Source organism: Loxodonta africana, chromosome 18 (genome assembly GCF_030014295.1).
Source record: "Loxodonta africana isolate mLoxAfr1 chromosome 18, mLoxAfr1.hap2, whole genome shotgun sequence".
Taxonomy (NCBI): domain Eukaryota; kingdom Metazoa; phylum Chordata; class Mammalia; order Proboscidea; family Elephantidae; genus Loxodonta; species Loxodonta africana.
The window spans coordinates 48,905,090-48,916,699 of NC_087359.1; the positions used below are offsets into that span (position 1 = coordinate 48,905,090).

Genomic DNA, 11,610 nt, shown 5'->3' on the forward strand with positions numbered 1-11,610 from the left:
TTGAGTTGTTGCCACGTTTTTTGCTGTTTTGAGCAGTGACTTTTATGAGCATTCCTTAGTGCAAGATAGGTGAGGCAGAAGAAAGAGAATGGTGAAAGGGGCAACACAGAAGAGGGAAAAGGTGAATAAATGAAAAATTGGATATAAGCAAGATAACCTAACTCATAGTTCTGTCTGGCACCAAACTTGGGCAAAAACACCATAGATACACTTGCAATTGGCCAGGCCAGGCCGCTCTCTTTCCCCAGGTGCCAGGAAAAGAGTTACTATTGATAGTTGCATTGCTGGTGGCCCAGGTTTAGTATTAATTATATGGAGAGTCGAATGCTATGCTGATGACTGGAGGAAATGTCCCTGTCCCAAAGGGCTTCTTCTCTCCTCCATACTGCTATAGTGTGGCCCAGCTAAATATGATACCCTAAGTATGCCTTTGGTGTGTTGTATTTTTATACAGTATGTCGTTGCGTGATAGTACTGAGGTCCCAGAGAGAACCCAGGCCCTCCCCCAAAATTTACTGTAGCTTTTAGGGTAAATAGCTCCCCTTCTCCCAAACTGAGATAAAAATAATTTGTTTCTTAGACAGTTCTAGAAAGTAATTGCCATTGTCACTAGGTTTAAGGGAAGGGATCTCTGTTAGTTATATATGAAAATCTGAACAGATCTAAGGAATCAGTTGTATATTCTGAGGGGTTAGAATGCAGATAATACCTTGAGGGGAAAAAAAAAAAAAACCTTTTGGTTTATTGTATGTTTAGCAGATGGACAGAGAAGAAGTTTTCAAAGAAAGGAGGGTAGGCATGAAGTGGAGGTTTTTCACTCTTTGGTATCCTGTTTGGAATAATCCAGGGATAGAACCAAAGAACCAGAGTACTTTACAGCTAGAAAGGCATTTTTTGCAAGGTTTTTTTAAACGAAGATTTAAAACTAATTTTTAGACTTTCTCCAATGAGAATGTAAATGGAGAGAAACCTGGACATACTTCTTAAAGAGCACAACCAAATCTGACTTTAAAATCATGATTAAAATAACATGTTCCCATATTCTTACCAATAAAGGATGAGAATTCCCAGAAAATAACATTAAGCATATGACTCGAAACAAACCATATGCAGAACATTGGCTCATTGTCAGGTTGCCAGGGTCTTATTGGAAGACAAAGTCCCCAGTTTTACCACACAAGAAAGTTTCCATAACTCAATCATTGAACTTAAGGGCTGGGGGATGGAGTTGGCTGAAGCAGGGACTTTTTACCAGATACAGAATGTTCCATGCTCTTCTCTGCTGTCTCCTATTTCTGAGTTAACTTGACGTTTGACCTCAGAGACTGGGGCTTGCCTGTGGCAAGAGAGATCATTTTAACCAGTGAGTAATTAAGTGCTTGAATCTGAAAGTAGTTTCTTGTTCCTGACTCTATGGCAAGTGGTCAAAATGAGCTGTGTGGGCCTGGACTTTTTCTTCTACAGAAAGAAAGCCTATCCTTTTATTTTGAAATATAAAATGGTTCATGTACTTGATTTCTTTGACTTTGATCATTGTAAAATCATAAAAAGTTATGGAAGTTTGTAACACAAACATTTGTATTATCTGAAAAAGCATAGGACCCTAACTGCAGAGACCCAGTTATATACCCTTACTATAACATTCTTCAGCAGTTTAGGCAGAAAACTCCTTCCTCTTCATGTCCATAGTAGTTTATGTTTTCTTTTGACATTTAACCCTTGTATCTTTTGTTATAGATAGTGGGAGGCAGCATAGTTAAAGAATAAAGCAGGAACTCTGTGCTTAGACTGTTAGATGATGAGGAATGAGAAATGGACATCATATTAGGAAGTTTTGTTGACCACAATTGGAGCATTTCAGTAGAGTGATGAAAATAAAACCCTATTAAGTTTGATTACATAGAATTGTTGAGTCAAGATCTTTGCCTGGCACACGTTAAGTGTTCTGTAAATATTTGTTGCCTAAACGAATCCATTCATTCACTAATAAGGGAGACCTCTGCGTATTTTAGATGGAAGGAGAGACTAGTAAAAAACTAAAGATGGAAATACAAATGGAAAAAAAAGGAAAAATGTGGGATGGAAATTAACAGTACCCACTGGCTAGATGTTTTACATAAATGTTTACTTAATCTCCACAACAAAACTCGTAAGGTACTATCACTACGTGGATGGGGAAATCCAGGCACACCGAGAAGTTGAATTCTTAAAGAAGGTAAGAGGTGGAAAGAGAAAACTGGAGTGAAAGTTCTGGGAGGTTTGAGGTGGAGAAGAGAAACCTTTAGAGAGCACCATCAGAGTCAGTGAGATAATCTGTTGGAAACTGGAGATTGGGAAAAATGCGTTCCAAACGAGCTGTGTGAATCTGATGGGGAGTCGCCATGAGTTCTTCCTGTCCACTCGTGGTTCACCTGTGTGAAGCTGTATCTAGTGTAGCTGGTGTTACTGCATGTTACTACTCGTTTCTGTACTGTGGGTTTAAATGCATATTTTTTTCCTCTCATCGCCCTTCAAGATTAAGTTCATTAAGGACAGAGACCGATAACTTTTTTTTCTTCTTGATTTAGTGATTTTCTGCCTGAATACTGTGTGGAATAATGGGATTATTCTTAGGGGAAATCAAATTGCAATCAGTAGTGTCACTTTTTTTGTCTTTTCACCATCACGCCACTTTCAGTGATCTCAAGGCCGATGGACTTTGGCACCATCTCATCTTAAATTTAAAATTCAGCAGACTCGTCTTTATTCTCAACTTTTGAGTCTGTGGGTTCCTGGTGCTGATTCATTTATTCTTAGAACTCAGTGGGTTTCAAGCCACAGGTTTGTCACTATAAAAAGACGTCAATTCTATAACTGAAATAGTTAAAAATCTACTGATTTTTAACAGAGCTTTTGTTTTGGCAGACAATCATGGAACCCTGGTTTAACTCTGGCCTCATTATTAACATGAATACCTACTTGGCTCCTGCTGCCCAAGTCTGCATTCTGAAACAAGGTTTTGTTTCAAGGGCATCTCTGTAATTATAGCATATTTCAAAGAGTAGCTGCTAATTATAAGGAAGCCTTACCTCCATTCTGATTCTTACAGAAAACAATTCCAAATGTTCAAAAGCAGGAGCAATTGAGAACACTTTTTTGAAAGACTCTTCTGGTAGAAATATGCTGAAAGGCATTAGCAACAATATACTTGACATTTCTTAATAAAGCAGTGGTCCTCCTCCTACCCAGCCACCAAAAAACGGATGGTGTCATGTGTTTATAATACCGCTCTGCACATGATGAACTAACCTGAGTACAAAAGAGGTTTTAATTGTTTGAAAGGGGCACAGATGTGAATGAAATTCAAGAGGTTTTAATCCCAAATCCTGAGGCTAAATCACAACGAATTTTAAAAGATGCCTGGGGCTATCAATTCAAATTTGTGTATATATGCACAAACCCTAGATTATTTAGGGTGACGCGTAATCTTCATCCTGCATTTATTTTATGTTAGGGCGCCCTTCCAAGATCTTGGAATGTGAAGGAACTTGATTTGGGTGGGATATTACATTTCACCCATTTCCAGTTTTTTCATATATTATCAGCTTCAAAGATTGAAATGCTCCATTCAGCTAAATGGGAATGATATTAACACTTTTATTGCAGTCATACTCAGATTACTAGAGCACATTTTACTTAGGTTAAATATAAATTACTTTATATTTAGCACCAGTTTATTTATTTTTTCCTATTCTTGATTTAATAAGGTTAACAATTATTGTCTTTTTTCATTTTTTTCTCTAATCTCTAAGGGCCTGAAGGCTGTAGGTATTAATATAAGTGACCATAACGGCCTTTGGCTTCCTCAGAAAGATTGCATGATAAATCCCTACCTACCCAGCCCTCTTTCTCCAGAGCAGTCTACCTTAGGAGGAAAGAAAGTTTCACTTGGAGGGCAATCATTGTTGAAGCTGGCCGTGAGTCTAAGGTCCATTCTGAGTCACTGTGAATAAAGCTCCAGTATTGGTTGGGCCCCAGGGAAACGGGTGGTTAAATACTGTGAGAATCTTTATCAGACAGGAAATGACAACTCATTAAAATACTAACCGTTAAGCCTATTTAGATCACTGCTTAGGGGTTGGGGAGGAAAATTTAACTCTATGATGTTTGACTAAAATGTGCACATTTCAGAAAGTAGAGAATTATTTATGAGACTGTTGTCAATTAAGAGAGAGAATTGCTAGTCCATCTTGTCACTGAACTTCTCCCACACTGTCAAGTCCTCTTTAGTATAGAAGACAGACAAGTCATTGCAGGTGGTAGAAGGAGATGGTTTTTAGTTCGTCCATGAAAATACGTCCTACAGGTACTTGAAACATATATTTCAGTCTCCTCAGCAGAATAGTTGATTGGCTTCAGTTAGTTAGGACTGTTTTCTACTTAGGGTTCTACTTCTGTGCTCCTGGACTTGATCTCAATTGATAGAACTCTCTGGAGTCAAATTATACAGTTGATTATTGTGATACTGTGGTCCTCATCCAATCAAGACAATTCTAAAGGCCCTGGTATTCATTTGAAACATAATACAAAGTTTTAACTGTGAGCACATGGTGAATGGCAGCTAACAGTCCTGCATTGAGTTGGTTGCTAACTAAGCCTGAGGATTTTTTTTTTACCCTTTGTGAACAGTGTATATTATTATTAGCCCTTGTAGTTTAGCTTCATAGTCTAAACCATCAGAACTAAAATAATAGAGCTTCTAATTATATTTATTTTCATCTTATCTTTGATATTTTCTTTTTTGTGTGTTTTTATAATGCATATGACATTATTATGTTAGAACATATATATAAAATGTATATGGCTATACACACATTGGAGTGAGTAGCTGACCATGGGTCTCATTGGCATGCCCTCGGTCCATGTGTCAGAAGATGACAGGCACTACAAAGATAGCTTAGGAGAGAAGTAGGATTTCCACAATACAAAACCAGCTTACTTGGTCACTTTTAGCATGTTGCAACTTGGTATGTTTTTCTGTGTCCCTAATTAGATTTGTAGATTATAATTCTTACTTTTCAGCAAACTAACCCCTCGTAAAACAAATAGCTTAAAAAGATTTCTGTAAGGTAGCAGTAGAATGAAGATAATACTGATGATACTCAACTCACAAGAAATAGAAAGAAAATTGCAGCATTGATACCTCACCCGTTCCTAGTATAAACTCTGGCAGCTGCATTAGGCCAAAACAATGACAGCCTAATCAGATCTGTCAAGAAGTCAACTAGAAGTTTGGAAATCGTCAATTTAATACTCATACTAAGTGTATAATATGCCTTCAAATGTTCGCTAATGATAGAATGGAGCCATCATGATTATTAAGACATTTAAAGTAAGAATTATTTTAAGAATACTGTTAATTTCATCATTATTTTATCTTTTTAAACATGTGTATTTTACTATGTTTATAATAGAGTAAAAACTAGTTGCCATTAAGTTGATTCCAACTCATGGCAATCCCATACATCAAAAATTTAGAGACCCTTAGTCTAGACTAGGAGCCCTGGTGGCTTAGTGGTTAAGAGCTTGGCTGCTAACCAAAAGGTCAAGAGTTCGAATCCACCAGCCGCTCCTTTAAAACCCCATGGGGCAGTTCTACTCTGTCCCACAGGGTCACAGTGAGTTGGAATTGACTTGACAGCAACAGGTTTGGTTTGTTTAGTGTAGTCTGCTCTGGGAAGCCCTGGTGGCGTAGTGGTTAAGAGCTACGGCTGCTAATCAAAGGGTCAGCAGTTCGAATCTGCCAGGCACTCCTTGGAAACTCTGTGGGGCAGTTCTACTCTGTCCTATAGGGTCGCTATGAGTCGGAATCGACTCGACGGTGCTGAGTTTTTTTTAGTCTGCTCTGCCATTATAAGCTGCTTTAGGTGTTCCTGAAAATGGTGTCCTCTGTAGTTTAATTTAAAAGATCTCTAGTATACTTTCTGAATTATGATTGAACCCATCTTTTCCCTTTGTTTTAATAGTACCCCTAGCCTGAATCTCAATCCTAAAAACATTTTTCCCATTTTCAAGCTTTCAGAGGTTTGACTGATCAAACTCTGAGATTGTATTTAGACTTTCTGATTAGTCATCAGAGGAATGTTAAATAAAACCCAGCTTCGGAGTGCTACACAAAGGTTAAAAAAAAAAAAAACTATTGTCCCTAAAATTTAATACTCTGTAGCCTCCTTACTAGGAACTCATGTGAAACAGTATATTTTTCAGGAAACCCAATATAACTTACATGCTCACATTAATGTTAAGACCCTCAAAGAAGTTGATGAGAAAGGAACAGAGCCTGTATTATAAATAAAAATGTAAAAATTTATGTTATAATATCCATATAACATCCTTAGGCTTTGTCATATCAACTCTTTAACCTTTATATACACTCTCTGAAAATAGGGCCAGCCAACAAGGCAAATCATTTTCTTTTTTTTTAATTCATGTTACTTCTGTCTCATTAAGCACTATGCCTAGTTTTATGGAGACACAAAACACACACACCTAGATGGAAAAATCCAAATAAAATCATGAACAATTCAAGGAATATTTTAGATATTCTGATAACAAGTCTTAGTTTGATAGCTATCTCCATGATGGAGAAAAGATTGAAAGTAAATCAAATAGTGTATTCTTTTTATATATATTTAGTGCACAAATTTGAAACTTACACAATTTGAAAAGAGTCTCTTGACAAACAGGAATAATAATGACTGATGAATTCTAGGCGTGCTTGCAGTGGGTGTGTGCTCCGGATTAACCAACAAATGAAAAATTAAGCATTATGAAAAACAGGAGTAACCACTCCACCCACTCTCTGTGCAACCTCTGCCAATTGTGACGCTTCCTCTGGAAGATTTTCTGGCTTTTGTGGGTACAGAGAATAATGCAGACCTTTATTAATATGAGTAAATGTGGCTAGAGTTTAAAATACAGATTTATCAGATATTTGATTTCCAGAAGTAGAATGATATACGTATTTAAAACTGCTAAAAAATATATGTGTGTGTGTGTGTGTATTATTTGTAAATTGAGCAGGGCTTTTAACAGAATTTTGCCCAAAGTTTACTTTGAATAGATTATTAAAAATATTAGAGTTTGTCTTTGGTCTCTTTTAACAGATACTTAGGTATGTAAGCATGGGAAAGTACTCTCCCCATGAAACCCTTTTTGAGCTCTGGGCTGATTTGGAGTTTTATGCTTTTTCTTTGCTTTTTTTTTTTTCATTTGCATTTTCTGAGGTTGGTTGGTTGATTTGTTTTCCCAACATCAATAACAAAAAGATAGTGATTTGTAGGGAATTTGTTTTTTGATGAGGTGTATTATCTGAAACAGAGCGCTGATGGTGTAGTGGTTAATAGCTTGGCTGTTAACCAAACGGTTGGCAGTTCAAATCCACCAGCCACTCCTTGGAAATTCTACGGAGCAGTTCTGCTCTGTCCTGTAGGGTCACTATGAGTTGGAACTGACTCAACGGCACCTAACAACGTTATCTGAAACATGTTCATCTGTGCCAAGAAGATGGCAGGATTTTACCAGCCACAAAGATTCTGTACCCACCATGTTGAAGGTCCACAGAAAGAGAAAGCAGATAAAATCAGTTTTTTTTATTTCTTATTTTTCCTCCTTTTTTTTTTCCTTCTAAGTTTTCTCACCTAGGGCCAATGGCTATTTACAAGGCTAGCTTAAGTATATTTTTAGTCCAGCCATTGACTGAAAAATAGTTCTGGGTGTTTGTGCTCCTCCTAGTTTATGTTCTCCTGTATCACAGACTGTAATTCTTTGAACTTTAATCAGCACCTAATGCCACATGGAGGACTTCACCCACTGCTATGGGCTGAGATGAGAGTCCTTAGCCAGGTGCACAGGGTTTCTCTGCATTTAATGGCTTTCAGAGAATGGCATTTAGGCTATTTCCTAAGCCAACTATAAAAGGCCACTGAACTGTGATGCAAGTTATTTCCCACCCATGTACGTACCTTAAGTTAAACTTAAATGTCAGAATGGACCCTTGCTTCTTCTGCTGCCTGAAAGTAACTTGAGAGATGAGGTGTGAGCTGATATTATGGTTTGCCTTAAATACATATTAAGCGTAGCAGCTGTAATTTCAATCTTGTCCATTACTAAAATAGCTTTAGTGATAATTAAGAAAACTGGAGTCCAAGAGTTTTTCACATTAGCTGAGCCATCTGTAGCATAAAGTCATTGTTTATAGAAATAGAGACATGAAAATAAAAGCAACTAAAGTTTTGATGAATATATAATAAAAGATTAAGAAAACCTGACCAATAATTGGCTGTATAACACTGAATACCTAGATTTCGAATGTAAGTTAACTTTTGTAGATTTATTCAGATCATGTGGTGTTTGTCCATGACAGTTTTGGTTAATATGTTGCTATAAAAGCTTTAACCTCTGCTCTATTTTCAACTGTTTTCCTAATCTCTTGTGGAAAACTGCATAGACACATTCCCCCGACTCCACCACCAAAAACTCGCCAAAAGCATGTAACACATTGTTGTTGTTGGTATGTGCCATCGAGTAGCTTCTGACTCTTAGCAACCCTGTACACAAAAGAACGAAACACTGCCCAGTCCTGCACTGTCCCCACAATCGCTGTTATATTTGAACCCACAGTGTCAGTCCATCTCATTGAGGGTGTGCTTTTTTGTTGATCCTCTACTTTACCAAGCATGGTGTCCTTCTCCAGGTACTGGTCCCTCCTGATAACATGTCCAATGAAAGCGAGACAAAATCTCACTAACCTCGCTTCTAAGGAATTTTCTGGCTATACTTCTTCCCAGACATTTGTTCGTTCTTCTGGCAGTCCATGGTATATTCAATATTCTTCACCAACACCATAACACATTACCACCTTGAAAATTAATCGCAGCATTAGCCTTAAGATAATTCTTTGAAAGTGTAACAACACGTTTATCAGCTGAAGTGTAACTCTTAATGGACTTCTTATCATGCAAACTATTTTGAAGGGAGCCTACAATGATTGTTGCTAGTCCCTTCTTGTTTCCCAACAATAACAACACAAAATTAGAACCTTCTAACATTTGGTCTTGGTTCTAAATTTTCTACTTAAATAATGGCTTAACTATGGCTAAGCTTGGAAATTTAAAATGATGATATATTGTTTTCAAGGTGAATGAATTAATTTCTGAAGGAAATTTCCTAAAATTCTGCATTCTCAAAGCCAATCTTTCAGTGCATGTATTTTGCTGGAATTTTTTTTTTATATATATATACTCATGTGGTTTATTCCTTATATAAATAGATGAGCTGTTTGCATTCCCATGTACATTATTTAAGGAAAGATTATTTCCCATTACTTGAGTGACACAGGGCATCTCTCTATTCTAAAAAGAAAGTTTGTATAGTTATTGCCCCTTTGTAGTCAGAGTTATTGCTGATAAACAGCAGCACAGCTCAGACTAGAGTACCCCTCTTCTAGTCTATCTCACTCATGTAAGGTCACTTAAAAGTCAAACAGAGAAAGAGACTGTAGGTCAAGAGACTTTTTCCTACATCCTTGGTCTTCTGTCTGTCAAATGGGTTTTCTGGTCTAATCAATGTAGCAACTGCCTTCACTGCTTGTGTCTTTTCAGGCCTTTTTACCTATCTCTCACCTTGAAAGACCTTTTTGACAGTCTCACCCCACATTATATCATCTGTACCAAGAAATTTAATATTGAATTATAGATTACTTTGCTCACAAATCATTTTGTGTGTGGTTGTGCCCGTATGTGTTTAATCCCCATATTGATTTTAAGTTCCTTGTGGGCATGGACTATTTCTTGCCATTTTGTATTTTACTGTAGCATCTAGTACTGTGTTGGACTCAAAATAGGGACTCCATTAAGTGGTGGTTAATAGTAGGATGAAAGAAAAAATAGCACCCAGGAGTTAACGAGTTTGTTAGCTTCTGACAAATATACTAGCAAAAAGTTTCTCTTCCTGTACTCCTCTATTTTTTGTGACAGAAAGCAGGTACCTAATTGTTCTAAAAGGGAGTGCAGAGCATTGGACAGTGTTGCAAATATATATTGGAATACCTTTTGCTGACCCCAGGAAAGAGATTGGACTCGTTTGCCTTTTAGCCCTAATGTGACAGATGAGAAAATAAAGGGTAGAGAAAATAGAGATGTTTGATTTTCCAAGTTGCCCCCAAGTTACCATTTTAAAAAATGCCTGCAAGCCTGTCTAAAATGGAAATTGGGTAGCTACAGTTGCCAAACCGGTTTCACAGCACTGCCTCCAGTATTCTGGGTGAGAGAGAGCTCCGAGTACATAAACTTACCGGAGATCACCATCCCAGTCATCTCAGAACAAGTTGTTTAGTAATGTACTGTAGTTTCTGTGCAAATCATCTACCATAAACCATGAAGTGATTCAAGGTTCATAGTTCCTTCTTTGTTCCTTTGTTAATCACTGACTTCTGACTAGTGGGAGGTGCCTCCCGAATTTGCTAATGCATTCTTTTTGGATAAGGATGACGCATAGATTGTCCTAATAAGGACTTAGATTGAGAAAGGACCGCCCCCTCTGAGAAGATGGGACAAGTCAGAGAGAGGGCGGGCAGTTTCTTTTTTAACTAGGGATGACACAAGCATAAGTCATTTCCTTATTAATCGGTTCAAACCAGTTCTTACAGGAACTGGGGGTGATAAATGTGGGACTTCTCAGAAGTCATTCATTTTATCCTTTGTACCACCCCAGTGTGCAGCATCAGCTCAGCTGGTCTGTCTCTGGGAGGAACTCTTCTGTTAGAAGGGGCTCCTGACTTTCAGCTCCTAGCTTCCCCCACACATGGTGGGAGAGATTTTTCTCATTTAAAGGGTGTTTGAAGGAAGAATTTTTATGTGCTAAAAAAAGTTCACAGAACCTTGCCGGCTGTGCTGATTTTTGTATTTTATTCCTTCTATCCAAACTCTGCTTTTTGAGTCCAGGCGGTAAGTGGATTTTCTTTAACGTTCTTTCTGTTTTTCTTCTCCCAATGCATCTCCTTCCTTGGGCCACTCCACCCTGTTTCCAGTGCTGTCCCCGGCATAGGTCCTTCTCTACAGAAGCCATTCCAGGAATACCTGGAAGCTCAACGGCAAAAACTTCACCACAAAAGTGAAATGGGCGCCCCACAGGTGAGACCTTGTTCCATTTTCTTCTTCTTCCTCCCAAACAGTTTCAGGCTGAAATGACTTTCATTCGCATTTTTAGGCTAGTAAGAGTGAGCTTGTTCACCAGTCTTTACAGAATTTGAGGCTCTGTTTAGTCTTGAAACAGAAAATGTAGGTTCTATTTGGGGCATCTCCTAAAAACAAAGGTTGGGTTAATGAAAAATAATGGGTCTGTAAAGTAGAATGAGTTACTCCTTTGACTTTAAGTGATTTATTAACAGATGTGAAATTAGGTTTCAGGGTATGTTTCCCGAAAAGATTAAAAAGTTCAAATTTACAGCATAACAAAGTATTGAACTTACTGAAGTCACTTGAACATTTCCTTTCATTTTTGCTCTATTTTTTCTTTGGGGAGATGGGAGAATAATAATTTTTTTTTTAAATAAACCGAGGTGCCTAACAT

General features: G+C 37.6%; 1 protein-coding gene across 6 annotated transcripts in view; it reads left to right on the forward strand.

The window, feature by feature from the left end:
* The window catches only part of VMP1 (vacuole membrane protein 1), a 123,092-nt gene that overhangs the window by 108,402 nt on the left and 3,080 nt on the right, over positions 1-11,610 (forward strand). For all 6 annotated transcript variants that reach the window (XM_003414579.4, XM_023553526.2, XM_064271310.1 and 3 more), the window contains one exon: positions 11,069-11,171. In XM_003414579.4, coding sequence (XP_003414627.1) covers positions 11,069-11,171 — 103 coding nt within the window. The remainder of the gene's footprint in view (positions 1-11,068; positions 11,172-11,610) is intronic.